The following is a 26,516-nucleotide window of genomic DNA, read 5'->3' on the forward strand; positions in this document are numbered from 1 at the left end:
CGACTTCCCCCGCGGGCTGGACTAGCCTACTCTGGATCCGCTGTGTGCTTGGAGCGCAAACTTCAGTGAAGGGCGTCACTGCTCGCAGGCTGGCCGCTGCCCCAGCTCCACTTCTGACCCTGCTCCATTTGTGCCTGTTCTTTTTTCCGCCTTTTCCGTTCTTCCCACTCAGCTTTGTGCTATAAAAGGGGGGCACCATGATGAGCAACAGCAGCTACTTGGAGCCGCAGAAGCTTCCTCCGCAGTTCTACCAGAGCACCACGGACACCGGCGAGGAGGAGGAGGAGGAGGAGGAGGAGATGCCCGCCACCGAGAAGGACCTCGCCGAGGACGCTCCATGGAAGAAGATCCAGCAGAACACCTTCACCAGGTGGTGCAACGAGCACCTAAAGGCCCTGAACAAGCGGATCAACGACCTTCAGAAAGACCTGAGCGACGGGCTGAAGCTGATCGGGCTGCTGGAGGTGCTGAGCCAGAAGAGGATGTACAGAAAGTACCACAGCAGACCCAACTTCAGACAGATGAAATTGGAGAACGTCTCCGTGGCGCTGGAGTTCCTGGAGAGAGAGCACATCAAACTGGTCTCCATCGGTAAGTCTCGCAGCATCATACTCTGAGGGTGGGTGGCAGAGATCCTGCTCTGTTTAACATTTGCAGACATGCTGAGGTAGAGTTTGCTGATGAATCACGTGTTTAGTGTGTGAGAACCCGGAACTGCTAAGGTGGAGGAGGTGGGCTTCAGGTGTCAGCAGCTGCACACACACCTGATGAGTGGTCCACAGGTTGTAGAGGCTCGTCGCCTTCACATCAGCTGTAAATAGTTTTGGCCTTTCCTCGTTTTTTAGATTTAAAGTCGTGTTCATTACCAATCAGTGTTGGAACAGCTGAAGAGGATTATCAGGAGTAGCAGCCTTTGACCCTGGCAGGGGCTACCTACCAACAAGCACTGAAAGCAGCTCAGAATTTCACCTTAAACAGGCTAGTCAGTCTTTTTCTCTTTAAAAAAAATCCCTTAAGGGACGCAGAGACCAAAAGACTTTATCCATTAACTTGTCTCGTGAGTCACAAAATAAGGTCTTTTAGTTTACTGAAAAAACCTTAGAAAAAATCAACTGGACTTAAGATTTCTAGATCGAAGACGTTTCACCTCTCATCCAAGAGGCTTCATCAGTTCTGATTGACTGGTGTTGAGCCGGAGATATTTATCCCCCTTGGTGGTGTTTCAGTCCTTTGAAGGCCAACAATGTCCCTTAACAACTGAGTCGTTGCAGCCCAGTATGGATGAGAGTCTGGGCTGCAAACTGCATTAAAATTTCCTAAAATATTAGAATCCATTAATGAGAGTGAACGCCGAGAAATTCATCTTTCTGCCTGAGAAGCATGCCTTCGCCATGTTTCTGTACTGTGCCGGTGCAGCTGGTTTCTGTGCTCAGTGCTAACGGTGTCCAGAGGCATCCACAACCTGAGAAACAGCTGTCGGCCTCAGCTGTCACTGTTCGTGTTGGCTGTTTCCAGAAGGGTTACCCTGCGAGGCTTCCCCAGCTGGTCCCAGATCTGAGTGACAGATAACAGGAGTGCATTCAAGTATGACTGAGTGTGTCTCTTGTCCTGACTCCACCTCAACCAAAGGAGAACCTCGCTGTAGAACACACACCAGTCATCCAGGCTGAAACATCTGCTGCTGCTGTTTATCCTCAGCACCCTTCCGGGAAACACACTGAACCTGAAAACAAGTGTTTTGTCTGTACACGTTCAGTGAAGAGACATATCGGCCTTGTACTGTCTCCAGTGTGTTTTTACTCCTTCGGACAGCAGTGTGCTTCTGTGACAAGACAACAGGAGGTGCGTCAGGCCTCAGGGCCTGTGTGGTAGCCGTTCTGGACTTTCGTCCTGCAGTGCTGAAAGGTTGCTGCAGAGAGTTGTGGAGATGTTCGGCTTCTCTTAGTTGTGTGGCGCTTCAGCCAGAAATAAATGTGCACACCGAGATGAGTGAGATACAGTGAAACCTGATTCAGATGCTGGGTCCACCACGTCTTGGTCTGCTGAGGTCAGGGCCCTGTTATGTCAGGGGTCTGTTATTTGGAATGGCGTAGGTTTTCCAGGGGTCTGTTTAGGACTCCTGCTCTAAGAGGCCACATACTGAGAGCGGTCCTCGCAGGGCTGGAGGCGTTTAAGGAAACAGGAAGTGAGCTGGACCCTTGTCGCAACAGGAAACCAGTTTCATCTGATCTGGTTTCCCCTGCATCATTTGAGCAAGCGTCAAGTCGGACTCTGTCCAGACTGGGTTTATACTGGGAATGTTTGGTTCTGAAGGGGTTGTGTTGGTGAGTTGTAGTGACCGCGAGCTAATTAATGTCCAGTCCTGTTATTATTTGTATTAACCGATGAATGAAGGGCAAACAGGATGCAAGGTTGAAACGTCACCAGTGAGCTGAGAGGAGGTTTTGGACTCGAGAGCTTCAGACGTTTCTACACTTTTAAGGAAACTAATTTAAGTTTCAAGCCATAACTTCTAAAATACAAATGTGTCTCTTCCTGCTTTGTGTCACTGTAACTGTCAGTATATTGTTATTCTTTATGTTTTGTACTAAAACCAGTTTAAGGTGTTTTGTTTGTTGTGCTACTCTTTACTGCAGCGTGTTTGTTTTCCTGGAAAACATCACGTCTGAGTCATTGTGCTGAAATGTATTTACAGCTGAATCAATTTAGTTGATTGACAGAAAACAGTTATGGTTATTTTGATAATTAGTTGTGTTTTAATCATTTTTCATGCAAAAATGGCCAAATTCGAAGATGTCATTTCTGCTGTTGGAAGCTATGAAAGACAATTCTTCACCATTTTATGACATGTTATATTTCAAACACTTTGATTAATGAAACAAATAATCCACAGATTAATCAATAGAAAGAGCTTTATTTCCAGCTAATGGGCAGATCTGATCATTTTAGGTGACTTTTACTTTCTGGTTCACTGGCGACACCATTGATGTTTCCATTCAGAGAAAATGATTCAAAGGAAGCAGCAGATCAGTGAAGACAGTGATGCAAACAGGGTCCGCATGAAACCTCCTGACCTGTAGTGATTTTTTTGCAATAAATCGAATTTATTTTACTCCCAAGTGTCAATGTTTTTGATTGAACATCTTGAAAGAAAGGAATCAAAAAATGTTTGTGGTTATTTGATGAAAAACTACATTTCTATTAAAAACTGAGCTGAATTTAGTCAAACTTTTAAAGTGGCTCTGATCTGCTGGATCCACATGTTGTGATTGGAGGCGGGTCAGAGAGGCCCAGAGAGAGGACAGCGTCGGGTGTTGGGGAGGTGGAGGAGGTGAGGGTGTGTGAATGTGAAGTGATTGATGGCAGGACAGCTGAGCTCTGCTCTACCTCCACCAACAGCTACTGAAAATAGACCTGAGGATGACGAGCCTCTGATAGAAACTCAGGAGAACGCAGTGAAATTAAAGGCGACTTTGTCAAAATGTCCAGTTAACGGTTTGATCTGTGCACAAATGGTCGACACCTGTGGGTTTAGGCTCTCTTCTGGTCGAACCAAGAACCATCGTGACATGTGTCTGGAGGAAGGATCCGTCACAGCCCTGCTCTCAGCGCCCTCAGCGGTTTGGAGTCGGCATTGCTCGCTGACTATCCTCGTCTCCACACAGTCTGGGCTCTTGGGGGGTGAAGCAGTACCCGAGCTCCAGGTCTGTCTCTGTCACTGGGTGTTTGCAGGTTTCCTCTCTGCTCTGCGAAATGTGTGTCAGTGACCAGACTCTCTCTCTCTCTCTAATGATTGCCATGTGTATCATTACACATGTGAAGAGGAATGTTTAGCTGAAGCCAGCCTCCCCCACACAGCCACACTCATACTAACACACTACACGCAGTATCTTTCTGCCACTCTGTCGCTGTTTAACCTTTTTTAAAGGCTCAGTTCACCCAAAAGAGTTTGAAGGAGTTTTGTTTGTTGCACTCTCAGCGATGAAATATAATGCTTCAAATATTCAGCACAGTGTTTCCGTTACTCTGCAGACAGTGGATCCTACACTTCCCATAATGCACTTGGATGGTGTCCACGTGCAGCAGAGCCTCCCAGTCAGGCAGACACTGCACTGATTTGGCCTGATCTTATCTCTGAATTGGTCGCCACTGACTAATTTGAGAATCGGGTTGAACTTTGGGCAGATCGGCTGTTTGGTGTGGACCGGGAGCTCAGATCTGATTCCTGATTGATCAGTTGGATTTCTGGCTGTCTGCAGCTCCCCGCTCTGGTTTCCCTCATGGCTGCTGTAGTGAGCTGGCTTTAATTACCGCAGTAGTATTTGACATGATGTAGTAACACTGTAGTATCCAGACTGAGGAACATCTTCAGACATCTGTATCAGTCTTTTTTGTTCTTGCTCTGCTTTACCATAGAATCACCAGATGAAACTACTATTTCCTTCCAGTGTGGAACTTCAGAGTGTAGAGTTACCATTGGACAGTCAACACAGTGCGCTAGTTAGTAAACTGTATGTCAGACAGTTGTAGTCTGATTACATCTCTGGGACATCACCAGACCCAGCTGCTGTCACATGCTGAGGAGGGCTTCATCAAGGCACTGACAACATCCTTTAAAATCAAACTCTAAAATCAGCCATGTGTCATATGGACTTCTGACATAAAACTAGAACAGCTGGGTGGTTGAAATCTGCTGTCTCGTTATCAAGGCTGATTCGACTCCGAACAACAAAGCTTCAGTTTAGTTACTGTCCATCCCCCCAGCAGACCACATGACCTGGAAGGGGGGTTATGAATGCTGCCTGTGTGTGGGAGTCGACAGCAGAAGGATGAAGGTCAAGAAAGTGTGTGTGTGTGTGTGTGTGTGTGTGTGTGTGTGTGTGTCAGCTGTCCTCACAGTTGGTCTGAGGTGTTTCAGCCAACAACTGGAGGGTCAGCGGGTCCTTGACAGACCGAAACACACCGTATACGATGTATTACAGTACGACTGATTGTAGGTCAGCAGCTGATCAGTTATTGGTTTCCGTTTTTAAGCGTTTTTACAGCAAATGAATTTTCTTATTTTTTTTAAAGCAGTGATGAATAAAACACACTCTCAGGTCTGTTTTGGTTATGTTGGCCCCAGGAAACAGGCTACATCCGTTTTCCCACAATGGCAGTGAAGACACGGTCATTTATCTCGGCTCTGAAAACACATTCTAGTCAAGTGGACAAAAAGGTTCCTGACTGATAAGTAGAGTTTTGTCGACAGTGTCCTTCTGTTTAGTCTTTTCCAGAAATGAGGTGTTCACACGTTCCTGTGCAGACAGTTTCCTCAGTGTTACTGTCACTCTTGAGGTTCTCTACCCTGCAGCCTTTGGCTGCAAGTGCACATTTAAGGCTTTTATAGGTCACAGGTGTGTGTGTGTGTGTGTGTGTGTGTGTGTGTTTAAGTAGCTCAGCACTTTGTGAAGGCTGAATACACTCAGGGGTTTTCAGGACAAACAGCAACACATTTATACAGCTGCTGTGTCTGATGAGAGTTACTTCACTGCCATTTAAACAGTACACATGTGAAGACAGACTTTAGTTTGAAGGCCTGATTTCACACTCAGCTGTATCTGATCTCTCACCATCATTCTAGTGTGTTTACCTCCAACTGTAATTGTTCACACACACCTCACACAAGTAGAAAAACTGCACTGGAGAAATTGAGAGGTCTTCACATAAGATTAAGAATACAGAGTTAAATATTCAGCCTAAGTTGGACGATCAGTGGAGGCAGAATGGAATCGATTAGAGCTCTGTCCTGTCAGCTGGTTATTGATCTGCTGTACAGTCCTGTGGTAGGTCTGTTGACTGGAACAGGACAGAGAACGCCTGAAATACCTGGACCGGTGTCTGGCCTCACCAGAGGTTGACAGGTTAGGTGTGAAAGCAGTGACACTCCTTTCAGGATGGGCTTTACATTTCATGACAGCATGAAAGTAAAGCTCATTGGTCTGTGATTTGTTGTCTCATGTTCTGGTTTTTATCATGAAGGGAAACCCAACAGGACTTCAGTCTGTTAGTCTGGTTTTCAGTGCTTTCCCTCATCGTCACTCTCTTTTCCTTTTTCCTCTCTCCCTCTATCATTTCCTCTCTCTGCTCTGCAGCCTCAGAAACCTTCCTATCTAAATGTCACATTACACAGTTCCTCTGTCTGTTCAGATAGAGGGGTGCACAGAGGGGGGCTGCCTTCCTCGGACACAGCAGTCTTTCTATCAGGATGCCATTGTCTCAGCACGGCGACCTTTAGCTTGTTTGTTTGGTAACCATTGGCAACTGGCAAACATTAGTGAACAGGCCCGGTTGTTGTTTGGCAGGGCATCAGAGTCTACTCCTGATTTCACAGCCTTTCCTGAGGAGTGTTTCTGCACTAAAACTGCCTGGAGATCAGCAGATCATACTCTGAGTCAGCCGATGTTTTGTGCTACTTTTCTGCTTCCCATTTATTTTTATTTCATGATGTACAGTGAAGAGCTCAGTGCCTTGGTGAAGAGCACTTCAGTTGTACAGGCCCACTTTTTCAGCTCGTTCTTCACCGAAAACTCTGTGGACCTTGGGACACTGTTGGCTGAAGTTCCAGCTATAATTTTCATTTAAAGTCAAATCAGCACGATGCACCAGAGATAAATAAAATCCACTGAAAAGTGCCATCAGTGGGGCTGAACTTTGCTTTGCATTACTTTCACTGGCTCTTCATGCTAAACCATGGACAGATGATGAGAAAATAGTAATTTTACATCTTTTTTGGTTGTTTCTCATCTCTTTTAGGATCAGACATTTGGATTCTGTAAGAAGCTGCTCACAGTGTGAACTCCCTGTGGGACAGGATTCAAAGGTCATTCAGTATGTGTTCAGGGTGCAGACGGGGAAGAGCAAACAAAATGCAGCAGCTCCTGTTTCCTGGGGAAAAATTACAGCGACACGCCGATAACAGCATTTCATATCTGGACCTGACTAATCTCTGGAGATGGAGTTTCCTAAACTCAGACTAGGAAAATATGATTTCATAATTGTGTGCACGAGATGGTGGAAAACATGCATAGATATTTCCACAGAGATTCCTCAAGTCCACACACAGTCAGCACAGACTGAGCCTCAGTGTTGCAGCGTTAGCCATGTTAGCATCACAGCTCTGTGAGGAGTCACTTCTGGTAAAAGTGTTGAAAAGGAATGGAATGGAAAAGGGCAAAAAATGTAGGTTTAAAGCACTAAAAGGAGTCGAAGAGTAAACGGTAAGTTAAAGTACCAGCGAGAGTGTTGAGAGATGATCAGAGACACGGGGAAACAGATGTGTCAGTCATTTGTTGCAGAACTTTGTCTGAGTTATGGCAGTAAGGGTTTTGGGTTTAATGAGGAACAGCTCAACGTTCCCGCTCCTGGACATGTGTGCATGTGTTTCCTATTTAAACTGACCTCATTTCTTGGGCTGGGTGTTGAATGACATCATCTCGCAGCAGATTGACTCTCTCCTGTCGATGGGTGAAACTCTGCCATTTCTGTGCACACACATCTGAAAGGCATAAACTTTTATTTTGGTGGGCAACATCGTGATTTCACCAAGCTTTGTGATAGATAGTGTATTTAGCTTGTTACCCCACACAGCCCCTGTCGGAGAAGGACTGGAGTGTGTAGAGTAAGAAACCAGATGAGTTTCCACTGTGACTGTTCTGATTAAGACATACAGATGTCTCTTCTGTTGTAGTGGAATTGAGATGTAAATACTGAAAGAAGTGGAATCATTGACATGTTTGTAGCACCCTGTGTAAATACCCGGCTGATCAGTTTGTTCATTCAGATTGATAGAGTTGTGAGTCTGAGAAGAACTCGTGAGGCTTGATGCAAATTGTGTAGAAGCTTTAATGGGTTTGTTGTAAATAAATCCTGCAGTACTGAGTGTGTGGTAGGTTTTACTAATATTTCAGGTGTTACTGCCTTTCAACACTCCTGTCACACATCCAGCTGTACAGAGATATTGTTTCATGTATTTTTATACACTGAAATCAAGTCTGAGCCCACTGGGATCACCACAGTCTCTAACACTGGTTATTCTCAACTGCTCTTTTTGCTACAAACCCATACTATGACTCACAGAATTAGCTTTAAACTGTTAAAAAGTGACATAGACATGCTGCACTGGTCTGCACACTACAGTAGCAGTGTGTAATGAAAGAAAGGGCTCATATAATGATTGTCTGTATTTCCCACAACCTGTCCTCCTCTCTGTCCTCCAGACTCCAAAGCCATCGTGGATGGGAACCTGAAACTGATCCTGGGTCTGATCTGGACTCTGATCCTCCACTACTCCATCTCCATGCCCATGTGGGAGGATGAGGACGATGAAGATGCCAAGAAACTGACCCCCAAGCAGCGTCTGTTGGGCTGGATCCAGAACAAGGTGCCGCAGCTCCCCATCACCAACTTCCACCGAGACTGGAGGGATGGCAAGGCACTGGGAGCATTGGTGGACAACTGTGCCCCTGGTAGGAAACACACAGTCAAAGAATCATTAATAACCTATAGTCAAAACTGGAAGTGGCCACATTTTCTAAATAAAATGTACATGCTCTTGCTTTTCTGAAAGGTTGCAGTTGAAATGTTTGAAACTGTCTTTGCAGTGCATGTAACCACTGGGTTGACTGTGGATCATCTGCTAGACACTCGGGTTTCATTTAGCTGCAGGCGTCTCATGAAAGTTGAGGAAGCTGTCTTTGACCTTTAAACAAAAGTCATTCAGCAGCAGCTGAGAAAGGAAAAGAAGTCGAGGACAACAGCAAGTATCCCCTCACTGGCATAATCCATTTTCTGTGACCTAAACCTGACTCTACCCCAAACCCCTAAACCACATCTGCATCATTGAACATCTCTTACTTATGGAAATGTTCAGTCTGTGCAGAAAGTTCACCTTTGTCCTCACATTCCAAACATGTTCCACCTTTCTAAAATTGTTCATGTTTATGGTCCTCAGTCGACTCCTCTTCTCAGCTGTCTGACAGACTGTCAGTGAGTTAACAGCAAAGTGCTCAACTGTTTCTCTGAGCAGGTGAAACCACTGCTGAGTTAAATCTGCACTTTTGTATTTGCAGTATTGAATGCCAGCTGGTGGTTTATCAGGTTCAGGTTTCAGATTCTTGAAATCTATGCTGATTATCACCAAACAACATGCAAAGAGATGCATTCTTTATTACATGTTAGTGTAATCAGATCTTATTATCAGCTTTATTGTTGTGGCTGAGTTTTGCTTATCCCTGAGTCCAAGTGGATGTTTGTGCCAAATTTGAAGAAATCTCCTGAAGGTGTTACTGAGACATCACTTTCACAAGAATGGGACTGGCATAGGTACCGACAGTCCAAAAACATCACATTTCTGGCCACAGCTGTCACTGACAAGGAGGCAAACAAAGGGGCTGTTGTGTCAGAAGAATCTGACCATGTTCTTCCATATTATATTTTTCTGTACCAACTGTGTCTGTTTTAGTTGTTCAGTGCAAAACAACTCCTTATCAGATCATCTGTCTGTCTTCAAGTCCTACATTGCTACAAGATATTTGTTTGCATGTCTCCTAAGGAGTTATTCATAAGAACCAAAATAAAATGAAAACTATTCCTCTTATATTTGAAAGTAACAGGACAATCAAACGTGAACTATTAAATATCAGATCTCTCTCGTCCAAATCTCTGTTAGTGATTTGATAACTGAACATCACATTGACTTATTGTGTCTGACTGAAACCTGGTTACAGCAGGAAGAACATGTCAGTTTAAATGAATCCACTCCACCTGGTCACAGTAACTGTCACAGGTGGAGGTGTGGCAGTCAGCTTCGACTCCAGCCTAGGTCAAAGGTCAAAGTGTTTATTTGTCATATGCACAGTTAGGAAACATGTTTCCCTGGATGAGGACGATGAAGATGCCAAGAAACTGACCCCCAAGCAGCGTCTGTTGGGCTGGATCCAGAACAAGGTGCCGCAGCTCCCCATCACCAACTTCCACCGAGACTGGAGGGATGGCAAGGCACTGGGAGCATTGGTGGACAACTGTGCCCCTGGTAGGAAACACACAGTCAAAGAATCATTAATAACCTATAGTCAAAACTGGAAGTGGCCACATTTTCTAAATAAAATGTACATGCTCTTGCTTTTCTGAAAGGTTGCAGTTGAAATGTTTGAAACTGTCTTTGCAGTGCATGTAACCACTGGGTTGACTGTGGATCATCTGCTAGACACTCGGGTTTCATTTAGCTGCAGGCGTCTCATGAAAGTTGAGGAAGCTGTCTTTGACCTTTAAACAAAAGTCATTCAGCAGCAGCTGAGAAAGGAAAAGAAGTCGAGGACAACAGCAAGTATCCCCTCACTGGCATAATCCATTTTCTGTGACCTAAACCTGACTCTACCCCAAACCCCTAAACCACATCTGCATCATTGAACATCTCTTACTTATGGAAATGTTCAGTCTGTGCAGAAAGTTCACCTTTGTCCTCACATTCCAAACATGTTCCACCTTTCTAAAATTGTTCATGTTTATGGTCCTCAGTCGACTCCTCTTCTCAGCTGTCTGACAGACTGTCAGTGAGTTAACAGCAAAGTGCTCAACTGTTTCTCTGAGCAGGTGAAACCACTGCTGAGTTAAATCTGCACTTTTGTATTTGCAGTATTGAATGCCAGCTGGTGGTTTATCAGGTTCAGGTTTCAGATTCTTGAAATCTATGCTGATTATCACCAAACAACATGCAAAGAGATGCATTCTTTATTACATGTTAGTGTAATCAGATCTTATTATCAGCTTTATTGTTGTGGCTGAGTTTTGCTTATCCCTGAGTCCAAGTGGATGTTTGTGCCAAATTTGAAGAAATCTCCTGAAGGTGTTACTGAGACATCACTTTCACAAGAATGGGACTGGCATAGGTACCGACAGTCCAAAAACATCACATTTCTGGCCACAGCTGTCACTGACAAGGAGGCAAACAAAGGGGCTGTTGTGTCAGAAGAATCTGACCATGTTCTTCCATATTATATTTTTCTGTACCAACTGTGTCTGTTTTAGTTGTTCAGTGCAAAACAACTCCTTATCAGATCATCTGTCTGTCTTCAAGTCCTACATTGCTACAAGATATTTGTTTGCATGTCTCCTAAGGAGTTATTCATAAGAACCAAAATAAAATGAAAACTATTCCTCTTATATTTGAAAGTAACAGGACAATCAAACGTGAACTATTAAATATCAGATCTCTCTCGTCCAAATCTCTGTTAGTGATTTGATAACTGAACATCACATTGACTTATTGTGTCTGACTGAAACCTGGTTACAGCAGGAAGAACATGTCAGTTTAAATGAATCCACTCCACCTGGTCACAGTAACTGTCACAGGTGGAGGTGTGGCAGTCAGCTTCGACTCCAGCCTAGGTCAAAGGTCAAAGTGTTTATTTGTCATATGCACAGTTAGGAAACATGTTTCCCTGTACAATGAAATTCTTACTTTGCCATCCACATGAATGCCACATAATACAAATGAAATATAAAGTAGATGAATAAGTAACACAAAATCTAAGGCACTTGAAGCAGCAAATGCAGCAATATGATAAAAAAATATAAGAATATAATAAGAGAATGTATGCTGCATGGGAGCAGCATGTGCAGTAGTCAATGTGCAATTATACATGTGCAAACTGAGAATGTAAACAGTACTGTCATGATCCTACCCCTCCCTACCTCCAGCTCACCCAGACTCCTGGTAACATCACTTCATCTAACACAGTGGTTTCACCTGCACCTTAATCCTGCTCACCTGTTTCCCACAGTATATAAATAGCGGCTCCTCATTCTGTGGGGAGCTGCCAGATTGTTCTATGCCCCGTCTAGACTTTCCAGCGTTACTAACTCTTGTGCCTGACTACCCGGAGATCGACACCCTGCTTGTTACACCAATCTGTGAGTTTGCCCCTCCCCTCTTGTCCACCTGCTCTCCCGATACCGACATTCTGCCTTGCCTACCCTGCTGCCTTTCTAGAGATTACGACTTCGGACCAAACTGACCCTGCTTCCTGCCTTGTCCCTGAAAGACTGTTACTGTTTCTGCTTGTGTCGAAGAAATATTAAAACCAGTTCTACTGTCGCAGCTTGCTGGCTCTTTAATAGGGTTCACATGTCAGATAAAAACATGTTACCTCCACAGGAACTGTGCACTCCCGATCCGTGACAGGTAAAGGGCAAATGTAAACATCTGTTGATTATTAGAGTTGATTATTGTATTGTTTTAAAATTCTTTGATTATGTTGAGTTAAAAAACCAAAAGATGGCATCGAATGGTTAAGCAATGAAAAGAGGAGAGAACAGGGGAAGTATGGTCAAATTGGTATAAATCAGCCCTAGACCTAAACATAGTTATAACTCATTTGAAAGTCTCACCCCGAGTCTCTCACACCCAAACTAGAAAACTCAAAAGCCAGTTCTATTTGTTATTGTTTACCATCCACCTGCTCCTTATTCAGAGTTTTTAACTGGACTCTCAGACTTTGTCGTGTTACTGAGACATCACTTTCACAAGAATGGGACTGGCATAGGTACCGACAGTCCAAAAACATCACATTTCTGGCCACAGCTGTCACTGACAAGGAGGCAAACAAAGGGGCTGTTGTGTCAGAAGAATCTGACCATGTTCTTCCATATTATATTTTTCTGTACCAACTGTGTCTGTTTTAGTTGTTCAGTGCAAAACAACTCCTTATCAGATCATCTGTCTGTCTTCAAGTCCTACATTGCTACAAGATATTTGTTTGCATGTCTCCTAAGGAGTTATTCATAAGAACCAAAATAAAATGAAAACTATTCCTCTTATATTTGAAAGTAACAGGACAATCAAACGTGAACTATTAAATATCAGATCTCTCTCGTCCAAATCTCTGTTAGTGATTTGATAACTGAACATCACATTGACTTATTGTGTCTGACTGAAACCTGGTTACAGCAGGAAGAACATGTCAGTTTAAATGAATCCACTCCACCTGGTCACAGTAACTGTCACAGGTGGAGGTGTGGCAGTCAGCTTCGACTCCAGCCTAGGTCAAAGGTCAAAGTGTTTATTTGTCATATGCACAGTTAGGAAACATGTTTCCCTGTACAATGAAAGATTCGTGACAAGTACAGGTCGACAGTACATCACGTATTTCCTGGTAATAAACTCCTCAGCTGTCTAAGAGACTGATGGCAGAGGGAAAGAAAGAGTTTTTCAGTCTGGAGGTCCTACACTTCACACTTCTGAACCTCCGGCCTATAAATCAGCCCTAGACCTAAACATAGTTATAACTCATTTGAAAGTCTCACCCTGAGTCTCTCACACCCAAACTAGAAAACTCAAAAGCCAGTTCTATTTGTTATTGTTTACCATCCACCTGCTCCTTATTCAGAGTTTTTAACTGGACTCTCAGACTTTGTCTGATTTAGTGCTTAGTACAGATAAAATAATCATAGTGGGTGACTTTAATATCCATGTAGATGCTGACAATGACAGCCTCAACAGTGCATTCAGTTCATTATTAGGCTCCGCTCCTTAAATCAGGCATCACGAAAACTGAAAGGAGATGACGCTCCACCAAGTTAGAAGAGTTTTTCCTAGCCTGGAAAGATAGTTTAATAACATATAAAAAGCCCTTCATAGTGCCAGAACCGCATATTATTCATCACTGATAGAGGAAAATAAGAACAACTGACTTCATGAGCTTCTTTACAAATAAAATCACAACTATTAAAGAAAAAAAATCATTAAATCATTCCCACAACTCTCACAGATGTGCCATCAAGTGCAATGGCTTTAGAATCTCAGAATCAGCTTTATTGTCCAGGTGTGTCAGACACACGAGGAATTAGACTCTGGTACATCGGCTCTCAATGTGCATGTACATATCCCCATGCAAGGGGCAAGTAAACAGTAAACCAGCATAAGGCTGTGTAATATGACAAAATAAGCAGTATTAACAAGCAGTAAACGATGCAAACAGACAAAGGAATGCTCATTGAAATGAGATAAATAGGAATAAAAAGTACTTAAAGTACATTAAGAGTACTTAAAACTAGAGACCTGTATGAATCTGTATGAGGTATATTTACAGGTATTGCACTGAGGGTTATTGTCCAATCATACTGTCGTGGGTCAAGTGTTTATCAGAGTGATGGCCTGGGGGAAGAAACTGTCCTTGTGCCTGGTTGTCTTAGTGCACAGTGACCTGTAGCGCCGTCCAGAGGGGAGGAGTTCAAACAAATTGTGTCCAGGATATGAGGGGTCTGCAGTGATCCTCTCTGCCCTCCTTTTGACCCGTGAGGTGTACAGATCCTTCATGGAGGGCAGGCTCACACCAATGACCTTTTCTGCAGTCCTGACTGTCCGCTGAAGTTTGTACTTGTCCTGTTTGGTTGCTGAGCCAAACCAGACAGTGATGGAGGTGCAGAGAACAGACTCGATGATTCCTCTCCATAACACCTGAGTACTGTTCAAAAACAGAGACAGCAATGCTGCCCTGCACTGTAAACATTCAGGGATGTCTTGAGTTACAGCTAGGTGCTGACTGAGATCTGACAAATCTTGAGGTGCCTTTATGTAATCTACTTTTATTCAGTTTGGCTGGCTGACTTTTAAGTTCAATAATCTTTTTTGAACAAACGGTTTAGTGCTCACACTGCAGGGGATTTTTGTTATTGCATTGTTTTGTTTATTGATGCAATATGAACTCATACAGTCATGCCTACAATCACCTTTACAAAGACCTGACTCCAGGAAGAACAACTGGGAGTTTATTAACATCACTGTGGATAATTCTGAACATCCAAGTCATTAAAAACATTTCTTGTCAAATACATTAAAATGATAGAGAAAATTAAAGGTGATTTAAAATCCTTCTCCTAACATACAAAGCCCTTAATGACAAGGCTCCATCGTATCTTAAAGACCTCGTAGAGCCTTATCATCTAACAGAGCACTTCGCTCTCAGAGTGCAGGTTTACTTGTGGTTCCTAGAGTCCACAGAAGCAGAATGGGAGGCAGAGCCTTTAGCTATCAAGCTCCTCTCCTATGGAACCAACTCCCAGTCTCAGTTTGGGAGCCGGACACCATCTCTACCTTTAAGATTAGACTTAACCTCTAGAGTCCTGAGCTTTGGAAACCCAAGCTGTGCGGTCCTCATATGAGGACGCAGGGACTCTAGAGGTTAAGACTTTCCTTTTTGATCAAGCTTATAGTTAGGTTAATAAAAGATTGTTGTTTTTCGATATAACCCCAGTAGGACAGTGAGGGAGGGTAGAAAGGTACTTAATATGTTGCGATATGTCTTCTGATATTTCATGCCATCATAACAACTAATGTGGCTGAACAGGGATAAGACTGATCTCAGTAACTGCCAGCAAACAGGGGGCCTGGGCCATCCTGTTGCTACTGAGTGTATTTAACTGTACCAGTGGTTTTTAGTCAACAGGACGGCCTTCGCTAGGGCCCGTGTAGTGGTGTCTATGAAATTACTGGACACGGGATAAGTTTGGTTTAGTTATAGACCTAGGCTGAGGGGTGTCCCATGATGCTCTTCTCTTCTCCCCTCCCCTCCTCTCCTATATGGCATAACTACCCATCACTAACTGAGTCTCCTCCCTCCCGTAGTGTGTCCTCTCTCTCTCTCTCTCTCCCATACTGTGTCCTCTTTCTCTCTCTCTCTTTCTCCCGTAGTGTGTCCTCTCTTTCTCTCTGTTTCTCTCCTGTAGTGTGTCCTCTCCTTTCTCCCGTAGTGTGTCCTCTCTTTCTCCCGTAGTGTGTCTCCTCTCTCCCTGTACTTTTCTGCAGGTTGCCCTGGCCCTGGAGCTCTATGTTTCTGATGAGCAGTCACCGGCCACATCAACCTGACCAGTGTTTGATTGTTTGTTGTGTCCTGTTGCTTTTCTTCTTCTCTCTCTCCTCTATCCACTCACCCCAACCGGTTGAGGTAGAAGGCCGCCCACCAAGAGCTGGGGTCTGTCGGAGGTTTCTTCCGTTAAAGGGAGTTTTTCCTCCCCGCTGTCGCCAAGTGCTGCTTAAGGGGCTGTTGGGTTTTTCCTCTGTAATAATAGTGATAACAGTAAGGTCTAGACCTTACTCTGTAAAGTGTCCTGAGACGACTTTTGTTGTGATTTGGTGCTATACAATAACAATAACAATACAATAAAATGGAATTGAATTAGACTGAATCCTGATATGAACCTTCCTGTGCTGTGTAATGAGAGACAAAAGATTGCTCAAAACAAATTGGTTTATACATAAAACAAGTCAGCCTATTAATACTTTACCGGCAGAACTTCTCACTTGTTTCTGGAAAAGAAGATATTTGTGGACAGAAAGCTGTGAAGGGGATTTTTTCAGTTTTCAAATTGCTCCAGTTCAAACTGGTTTCTGGCTGCATCATGCTGCAGTTAACATGTAGTTTATGTGGCTTACATGGTACAAATGTGTTGAAACGGACCACTGATTGAGTTGATGTGACTAATGTTGCCTGTGCTGCCTTTAGGTCTGTGTCCAGACTGGGAAACATGGGACTCAAGCCAGCCGGTGGAGAACGCCAGAGAAGCCATGCAGCAGGCTGACGACTGGCTTGGAGTGCCACAGGTAACACTTGCCTCCAGTATGGTGGATCTAACTGTGTGTATGTGCCACCTACATTTAGTCTGCAGCTGCATATTGTTTTCAGGAGAGAACATATCACCTGGGTCACATCCTTCAGAGAAATGTTTGGTTATGCAGTCCTTTATGAGCAGAGTCTGACAAATGGCAGCAGGAACTCCCACCTGTGGTCTGTTTGTAGCCTGCAGAGAGCAGCAGTTTGTTAGCAACTGACACTGAAGAAAATGACTCTGTCTAGTCACGCAATGATGGACTGTTGACTGTCTACTAGTTAGTTAAAGACAAAGTCATATTTTCCTTTGGCATGCAAGTTCCAGTGTTAGTCTCTGTGTAATAAGTGATGATGTGTTTTTAAAAGCTGCATGTGCAGCAGCTGTGCACAGCTTGCACCTCATGTTATCATCACATCTAAGTTTTCAAAACTCTGTTCAGGTTCAGTTAGGTACAATATAGATCTAAAAAGACAATTTCTTAGTCTTGTTGATGACTTTATAAGCCTGTTTTGTCCTTGCATTGTTTAAGCCAATAATAATACTTTATTGTTTTGTACATGTTGAATTTGTTATAGGCAACAAAATATTTGCTGCTAAAGTATTTAAACTTTCTGTAAATATTTCCTGTAACTCTATAAACACTGTAAATGTATGTACATCACCAGCAGGATTACTCCTACATAAATAACCAGTGATCTCTCACAGCATCTTACTACAAACCTGTCAGACCTGTTTGCTGAATCCCCCCAGTGCACTGCAGTGGGGTTTATTGGACTGTCTCAGCTCTCTGGATGGTGGAAGACATAGAATGACACTGTGCTACTGATGCCTGCACTTCACCTTCCTGCACTGGAGCAGCTGTTTAACGTTCAATAGCCCTTTCATGTGTTTAACAGCTCAATCCTTCCTCCAGTGTTTTATCTTGTCTCATAAAGAAGCAGATTTGTTGATTAGATGTGACGATTTCTTCTCTAAGAAGAATGATCTTGGACTCAGATCTGACATCAGCCACACACTTTCACAGTGTTAGTTCATTAAAGCTGCTCTGTCCCTTCACTTAATGAGCATCCCGTTTCATGTTTATTGTCAGGATTATCTGCAGCTGTTAATGAGTTCATCCTCTTGTTCCTGTGCAGGTGATTGCTCCAGAGGAGATCGTGGACCCCAACGTGGATGAGCACTCTGTGATGACCTACCTATCTCAGTTCCCCAAAGCCAAACTGAAGCCTGGTGCCCCACTGAGGGCAAAGACGCTGCACCCCAAGAGAGCTAAAGCTTATGGACCAGGTGAGAAAATCAGAAGTTTCAAACTCCACCCAAAAATAATGAGTTTTCATCCATGTTTATTAGTAAAAACCAGTCGTTCTGTGCAGTGTGAGAAGCTAGTGGAGTAGTGTAAACGGAGCAGAGATCAGCGACTCTCTTACTTCAGACACTGTTACAAAGTGACACCCATTGTTAGGCTGGATGGAGCCAGGTAAGTTAGTAGGACTCCTAAGGCTGGTTAACTCAGAATGTACAGTTTATTATGAACAAAGGACTCTAAGGTGAGGGTGAAGGACAGTTTGTCAGGTCGGCGCAGATCTAGGCGAGGCTTCCCCAGAGCTCGGGAGGTGCAGGAAGGATGTCGGGGGGAACAGCAGGAACCTGCGGGAACCAGGGGGCTGGAGGACCAGGGCGTGCAGATGGATAGGAGCAAGCAGCAGGTCAGGCATAGACAAATGATAGCAGCCCTCCCACAGTTCAAAGTGCTGGAGAGAAATTACCTGAGTTGACTGGAGGGTTGGTACGTGAAGAGGAATTGTGTAGACTTCACAGGCTGTTCGTTGGAAGGGTACCTGAGAGAGGGTTAGGGTTAGCCCAGTGGTAATGTCACCATGCCTGAGCCCACAGGTGCCTGTAATGAGGAGAGAGGGGGAACAGGGAGAAAGGGAGAGAGAGATAGAGAAAGGCAAACAACCCTAACAGCCATTCTTTGGAGCCGTTTGTTGAAAACAGACAGGTCTCACATATCCTGAGGAAGAGACATTTCACCCAGTGCGGCAGTGTTGCTCACTGCAATCTGAAGATGTCACCTTGTTCTGTAGGAATTCTTTAGACTGACGTACTGTTTCCTGATGTTTTATAAACTAAACAAATAATCAATGATACAAAAATAATTGGGGTGACTGTTCTCGGCTCATTCGGCCATCTCTCAACTGGAGGATTGGAGGTTCGAATCTCGGGGCCTGCAGTCCACGTGTCGAAGTGTCCGTGGGCAAGACACTGAACCCCCAAGTTGCCCCCGATGGTTAGAGCCATCGGTTGGTTGGCGCCGCAAATGGCTGCCTCGGTTCTGTACCAGACACAAATTCCTTGTGTGTAACATACTTGGTCAAATAAAGGTGATTATCCTTAGTTTATAATTGATAGATTGATAATGAGAATAATAAATTGCAGCTGTAGATGTACAGGATAGGACAGAAATATCAGTGACTGCTGACGGTGATGTTTTGTAGTGAACTGCAAAGGCTTTTATAACTGAAATAAAGTCGTTTACTTGACAGTTACAGAACACTTTGGAGCATTTTGTTGTTATTTTGCAACAACAGGAGACAGTACTGGCACATTATTAAACCCAGTAATAGTAAAATTATCTTAAGACCCGTTGTTCAGTTTTTCATTGCTCTATAATATAATATCACAAGTGCCACCATTGTCTCAGTCCCTGTCTATGCTTTGTGACATTGCACTACTTTCCTCTGTCAGGTATTGAGCCTAGAGGTAATGTGGTTCTGAAACCAGCAGAGTTTCTGGTTGAGACAGTGGAGGCCGGATTGGGTGAGGTACTGGTTTATGTGGAAGATCCAGAGGGTCACACAGAGGAGGTGGGAACATACATGTAACCCTTTTGCCACATACACTCTCATATTTATCTAAACACAAGAGAGTGAGATCCAACTGCAGTTTGTTTCCATTAGGCCCGAGTGATCCCCAACAATGACAGGAACAGAACTTACTCTGTGGTCTACCTGCCGAAGGTGGAGGGGCTTCATAAGGTAAGACACTCAAACTTCTGAACTTTCAGTGCATGGCAGTGTCCTCATGGCTCATGTGTCTGGCTGGGGTCATCCTGAGAACCTAATGTGTGAAATCTCAGTTATGTGTTATCGGTCTGTTTTCTTAACACAAATGAACAAAAGGAGCTTTGCATTTATACAGTGGCAAGAAATACTGACAAATACTGTATATTGTGCCTACAAAAACAACATATTAGGGTTAAATTGACAATAGACAAAGCAGATTGAGGCCACTTATGTGAATAATATAAGGATTTAATTATTCCTGCAGCAAGGGAGCATTCAATGCACACAATATGGTTGCATGAAGGAAATGCTCAGAGAGCGGTCTCTCTGAGGGTCATTTATACAGTCAGACTTAACAGTCGTGGCAAGTTCTGTGTCATCATTGGCTCCTGGAACAGATATGTCTTTATCTCTGCAGTCTGACTACTTATGGGAACTGAGTTTGTGTAAGCACTTCTTCTTCCGGCTGTTCCCGTTAGAGTTCGCCACAGCGAATCATCTGTTTCCACCTAACTCTATCCTCGGCATACTCTACTCTCGGGTAACTTCTAAAGTCTTTGAAATCACTTTCCAGCTTTATGTAAATCAACAATTCTTGATTGTAGATCTTCTGAAAGTTATTTTTGGTGAGGCATAGCTCACATAAGCATATTCTTCTTCTGTGGAGCAAACTCAAAAGGTTTGAGTGGTTTTTATCTGTCAAAGTAGCTCTAGTCCACACCTCCAACCTCATTTTCTTAACAAGACTTCAGGTATGCTAACACCTGACTCCAATTAGCTTTTTTGAGGTCATTAACTCAAGGGTTCACATACTTTTTTCCACTAGCTCTATGAGGTTTTTATGGTTGTTCTCAATAAAGACATGAAAGATCTGATTTTTTTTGTGTTATTATTTTAGGCACATTATATTTGTCAGTACTCTTGACTTAGATGAAGATCAGATCACATTTTATGACAAATTAATGCAGAAAACCATGAAATTCCAAAAGGAATTTATCTTGCCACTGTAGTTTAGTTCCCAAATCCAGTTCCTGTGACCTGAAACAACATCAAGAGGAGGCAAAATCTAGGGATTATGTTCCAGACCAAACAGTTCTTTTACCTTTCAAAGGGTAAAGACTATTTTAGGTCTAAAGACTTTAACTGCTCCAGCTCTTTAAACTCACACTATGTGATGTTGTCCACAGAAAAATTGTGATCAAAATACTGACATATTATTTTTTATTTGAGTTTTTTCCACCTCCAGCATCTCCAGAGCAACATGCTCCTTCATGTGCAGTGTGTCCATGTCCCCCTGATGAGCCTCAGCCCAGCGCTCCCCCTCTGTTAGCTCTGGGTTTGGTCTCCACCACCTCCTGAGGGAAACCTCTTGCTCTGTAGCTGCAAAATTCTCCTCTGTGTTCACCAGCTATCGCATCATAATCTTACTCGTGGTCTAACATTGCTGACAAGGGCCTCTGATGTAAGTGACCCTGACAGGCCTACTGTTCCCCCAGGTGAAGGTACTGTTTGCTGGGCAGGACATTGACAGAAGTCCCTTCATGGTGAATGTTTTGAAGGCAATGGGCGACCCGACCAGAGTTCAGGCCCGTGGGCCAGGACTGCAGCCAATGGAGAACGTGGCCAACAAGCCGACATACTTTGATATTTATACTGCAGGTAACAACTCAGACTCATTATTTTTGTACCCTACCAGCACCTGCAAATGGTCCTGTTGCTAAATTTATTTCATGTGAAAAATGAGCACGGGAAGAGATGTCTGTCAAATCCTTCTCAGTGCCTGAAAGTCTGGTTGCCTGGCTGTCTGTCCACCAGGGGCAGGTGCTGGAGACGTGGGCGTCATCATTGTGGATTCAAACCGTCGCAGGGATACAGTGGAGATTGTCTTGGAGAACAAAGGTGACAGTATTTTCCGCTGCACCTATGTCCCTGTCCTGGAGGGGCCTCATATGGTCTATGTGACATTTGCTGGTCAGCAGATTCCCAGAAGCCCTTTCACTATCCACATCTCTGAGGGTAGGTCTTTTATAGGTATATCCACCACAGTGGACATGTGCAGGTGTGACTGTGGTCCCTGAAAAAGTTTTAACATCTAAACTGAATCTAAAATGTTCCTGTAAATTCATTTAGAGGTAACATAAAAGGTCTCAATTGAAATGTCATTAATGTGATTTCCTGAAACCTGCAGAGATTCTGTATATGTTCTGTACGTCATCCAATGTATTCAGCATAATGACCAACATCATCCACCCTTCAGCATCGACCGCTAGTCTTTCTAATTCTGATGTCCAGACTGACTAAGAACTACAGGTTTTTGATTTCCCTGACAGCAGAAACCTGCAATTCCGTCAAGGTACAGCTCTGATGACCTTGGTTTTATTGTCTGCAGCTTTGGCTGGGGTGTCGGACCCAGTGCTCTGCAGGCAGAGGTGTGCACAGTTTGATAGACGGGCAGAAAAAGGATCAGTGCGATGAATATGTTTGGATGGACTTGATGTAGGATCTTGTCTGATGTAGTGAGACTTAGCTGTGTGTGATTAGGACTTGATACTGGCCCAATTTTTGCCCAACCTGCTGTAGAACTGGAGCCACCTTGGATAGTCCTGTTGCTGCCATGACCTGAACCCAGATACATAATAGGAGTACAGAATATGGATTAATGGATGAACTTTAGCGAAACCTTATAAGTTTGTGACTTGAGACCTTGTTCATTGACTGAACTTGGTTTTACTTCAGACCTGGATTTCTTTGGCTTCTTGGAACTTGTCTGTTTTTATTTGGACTTGAGTTAGGACTTGATTCAGGACCTGTTTGGAACTTACCTGTCCCTATTTGAGACATAGACTTTCCTGTCTTGACTTAGAACTAGACTTGGTACTTAAGTTTCTTGGGGATTGCCAGTTATGACTTGGAACTTGACTTATGGTGGGACCTAGGACCAACTGTTTTGATCCAGAGTGGTCAAACTTGACTTTGGGCCCACCCCTTAAGACTTGCCAAAGAACAGGAATTGGAATATTTCTATGGTATTTCTAGCTTGAGACTTGTCTTAATTTGCTTCAGAGTCTGGTTGTAGGCTTGACTCAGAGTTCTTTTACAAACCCCAGGTCCAATGAAGTTGGGACATTGTGTAAAATGTAAATAACAGAATACATTGACTTGCAAATCCTTTTTGACCCATATTTAATTGAATACACAACAAAGACAAGATATTTAATGTTCAAACTGATATATTTTTTTGCAAATATTCACTCATTTTGAATTTGATGCCTGGAACATGTTCCAAAAGAGCTGGAACAGGGGCATTTTTACCACTGTGTTACATCACCTTTCCTTTAAACACACCTAATACTGCAGGCACCAAGATTCGAGCCATAACCTTCCGGTCGGGAGACGCCCCGCCACACTACTGTCACCTCCCCATAATAAGCGTTGGGAACTGAGGACACTAATTGTTGAAGCTTTGTAGGTGGAATTCTTTCCCATTCTTGCTTGATGTATGACTTCAGTTGTTCAACAGTCTGGATATCTGGGTGTTGTTGATGTATGACTTTCTCTTTGCATGGTAGAGTTTTAACTTGCACTTGTAGATGTTGCGATAAACTGTGTTGACTGACAAATGATTTTCCAAAGTCTTCCTGAACCCACGTGGTCATATCCTTTACAGAACAATGTCTGTTTTTAATGCAGTGCCGCCTGAGGGATCGAAGGTCACGGGCATTCAGTGTTGGTTTACAGCCTTGCCACTTACGTACAGAGATTTCTCCAGATTCTCTGAATATTTTGATGATATTATGGACTGTAGATCATGAAGTACCTAAACTCCTTGCAATTGTACATTGAGAAACATTGTTCTTAAACTGTTGGACTGTTTGCTCACGCAATTGTTCACAAAGTGGTGAACCTTGCCCCATCCTTGACTTTTGGGATGCTTCTTTTATACTCAATCATGATGCTCACCTGTTTCCAATAAACTTGTTCACCTGTGGCATGTTCCAAACAGGTGTTTTTTGAGCATTCCTCAACTTCCCCAGTCTTTTGTTGCCCCTGTCCCAGCTCTTTTGGAACGTATTGCAGGCATTAAATTCAAAATGAGTGAATATTTGAACAATCTCCCAACTTCATTGGAATTGGGGTTTGTAGTTCCTGGGCCCAACTTCATTGGTGGCCTTGCAGTCTGCTGGTCTAGTTGCCTTTTGGTCTGGACATCTGGAGGTCTTGCTCTTCCCTTTATGTACAATTGTGTCATCATTGTTGTTCCCTCCTTTAGCTTCTCAGAGTGTCCCACCTCCGGGGTCTCCTGTGCAGATTGTACCTCAGTCCATATGCACCCCACCCTCAGACAAGACAAGGAGAGCCCCTCCTCCAGCACCACCCAAACCCAGACGACCAAGTTAGTAGAGGCCTGGGAGTAGGGCTGCCACTGGAACCTGCCTGCGCTAGCCTGGTTTCCTTCCACCTCAGCTCCAAACCATCCCTGAAAGCTCTGAACAGGGATTCCAGCTTTACAGCATGTGCAGCTCCTGCTTCATCTGAGCAGCTTTATGTTCTTCTATCACCCAGAAACACAGTGACTATGGATGTGCTGAGCCCCCTTTGGATGTGTCAGAACTAGCACAGGACGTCTGCTCACTGATCTCTATTATTTCTGGTGTTTTCAAAACCTTGTTTTAGGTGTTTTTATTGTAGGTTGTAAAATTTTTCTCCTAATTTTGTCATGTGAAGTATGGCAAACAGTCTAATTCTTTTTTTTTCTCTTTAAGAGCTCAGAGTTCTAAATCAGTTATATGGATGTTCTCATTTTTAATCCTGTGAACATCTATTTCAACCTCTCAGTCATGTCCATTAAAAGTAGCAAAGAGAAGGTTGAATGCTCCAGCAGTTGTGTTGTGCCATGATGTTAAGCTACGTAGCTTCCTTGATTGGTTATCATTTCCAATGGAATAGGTCATAATCTATGGTTACAAATTAAACCAGTTCAATTTATTCTACATTTACAATATAGTAAGCAAATATAAATGTATCATTTCAGACTTCAAGGCTAAGAAACTCCATGTCATTTTAATTTTGTACAAACTGACCTCCAGTTGGAGCGAGTGCTGAAAATGTCAGTACTAATGCAAAACAATAATTGATTCATAGTACAGATGTCACACGCCTGCTTCTTTTGATATCTGTGTATTTGCAGGACTGGGTACTGTACAACAACATGTGTTGGTACTGGCTGAAGTGTATCTGCAGCACCAATTATTGAAAAGGACTGAAATTATCTTGGGCTTTGGCTTCTTTGTTTGGCATTTTAATTTAGAGGAAAAAAAAACTTTGTAAACCTATTTTATTTCAGAACCCTTTTTGAACAAAAGAAGCCAAAGTAAGACTGAACTTTGTCTGAATACTCTAAGCCTGAAGAAATTCGGATGTAAACCAAGAACTGTCTGATAAAAGAATCAGTTTATGATTCGGTGCCCAGCCTGACATCCAGCATTTCATTCCAACCAGGTAAACCAGTGTCTCGATATCGTCTAAATTACACATATGCACCAGTGAAGTCAAATTACTGATGATTTCACTGACACCCAGAGAAAGTTTTGAGAGTGTGCTGGGTCACCTTAAGTTGATTTAGATTTTTACAAGTGGTCAGCACAATGATCCATCCAAACCCTCAGAAACAACAGGAGTATGTTAGGCTGGCTAGTCACATGGGCAAGGTGGGCACCTGCATTAGGGCCTCGGACCCCACTGGGCCCCTTGAAAAGCCCAGCTTCACTGGGTGTCTCCTATAAACAGCAAACACTAATGCTAACAGCAGCTGGCTTTTACTTGTAGTAGTCGTAGTGCCTCTGACCTATGGCCCTTCTACACATTTATTACACACACGCCGTCCTTGTCATGATCATCAGGCTGACCTGTCCTTCCTATTTCTCCTCACATTACCATAAGTAACCTTCTTTCTCCAGCTAACCATGACACTGTCTGATGCCATAAGAACATGGTCATAATATACACTGAAATTCGTGGTTAAATGTGGTTAAAAATGGCACTGTTATGGAACAGTTGCTTCTTTTTTCATGTCTGTCACTTGTTGAAACCATGACTCTGCAGCTCTGTGTTCATCACATTGATCACTCTAGTTTCTTTTGTCTACATCTTTGCTGCTTGTCCCTTCCACCTTCAGCAGACTGCCTCTCTTAGCAATCGGTGTGTGTGTGTGTGTGAGGCTGGTTTATGGCATGAACGTAATCAGAGACGGTCAGAAATCCAAGAGTGTGTGTTTGTGTTGTTTGTCTGTGAGCACTTATGGAACTCATTAATCTCCCAGTTTAACCATTGTCTCCTCCTGACTGGTCCAAACAGCCTGTAACCCGAACGCCTGCAGAGCGTCGGGCAGAGGTCTGCAGCCGAAGGGTCTGAGAGTGAAAGAAGTGGCGGACTTTAAAGTTTACACAAAAGGAGCTGGCAGTGGAGACCTCAAAGTCTCCGTGAAGGGACCAAGTATGCCACTGTTAAATCTCTAATTGTGTTTGAAATGCAACTTTGAAATGCTGAGCATTACCGAGTGTGGATGTTGTTTCAACAGAAGGTCTAGAGGAGCCAGTGAAGGTCCTGGAGATGGAAAATGGCCTGTATGAGTGTAATTATTACCCCATCATGACAGGAAGATACATGGTAACCATCAGCTGGGGAGGACACAGCATCCCACGCAGGTGAGTCAGTCAGCTGATCTTGTCTTTGTACCGTGTGCGTTAATCCTCGCAGGACAATGACAGAACCGGGTCCAGTCGTGTGGGTGTGGAGCCCATGGAA

General features: G+C 43.6%; 1 protein-coding gene across 2 annotated transcripts in view; it reads left to right on the forward strand.

The window, feature by feature from the left end:
* Positions 1 to 26,516, forward strand: part of LOC109974858 (filamin-C-like) — a 69,493-nt gene continuing 42,977 nt past the window's right edge. Inside the window, exons 1-12 of one of the 2 annotated variants that reach the window (XM_020625290.1) lie at positions 1 to 591; positions 8,259 to 8,369; positions 9,935 to 10,072; positions 16,542 to 16,639; positions 17,784 to 17,934; positions 19,396 to 19,514; positions 19,608 to 19,685; positions 21,209 to 21,371; positions 21,528 to 21,728; positions 23,983 to 24,105; positions 26,067 to 26,204; positions 26,290 to 26,416. In XM_020625290.1, coding sequence (XP_020480946.1) covers positions 198 to 591; positions 8,259 to 8,369; positions 9,935 to 10,072; positions 16,542 to 16,639; positions 17,784 to 17,934; positions 19,396 to 19,514; positions 19,608 to 19,685; positions 21,209 to 21,371; positions 21,528 to 21,728; positions 23,983 to 24,105; positions 26,067 to 26,204; positions 26,290 to 26,416 — 1,841 coding nt within the window. In that variant the 5' untranslated portion in view covers positions 1 to 197. Of the gene's footprint in view, positions 592 to 8,258; positions 8,508 to 9,934; positions 10,073 to 16,541; positions 16,640 to 17,783; positions 17,935 to 19,395; positions 19,515 to 19,607; positions 19,686 to 21,208; positions 21,372 to 21,527; positions 21,729 to 23,982; positions 24,106 to 26,066; positions 26,205 to 26,289; positions 26,417 to 26,516 lie in introns of both variants that reach the window. The other variant, XM_020625291.1, reaches the window with a different exon arrangement.

Source organism: Monopterus albus, unplaced genomic scaffold (assembly GCF_001952655.1).
Source record: "Monopterus albus unplaced genomic scaffold, M_albus_1.0 scaffold351.1, whole genome shotgun sequence".
NCBI lineage: Eukaryota > Metazoa > Chordata > Actinopteri > Synbranchiformes > Synbranchidae > Monopterus > Monopterus albus.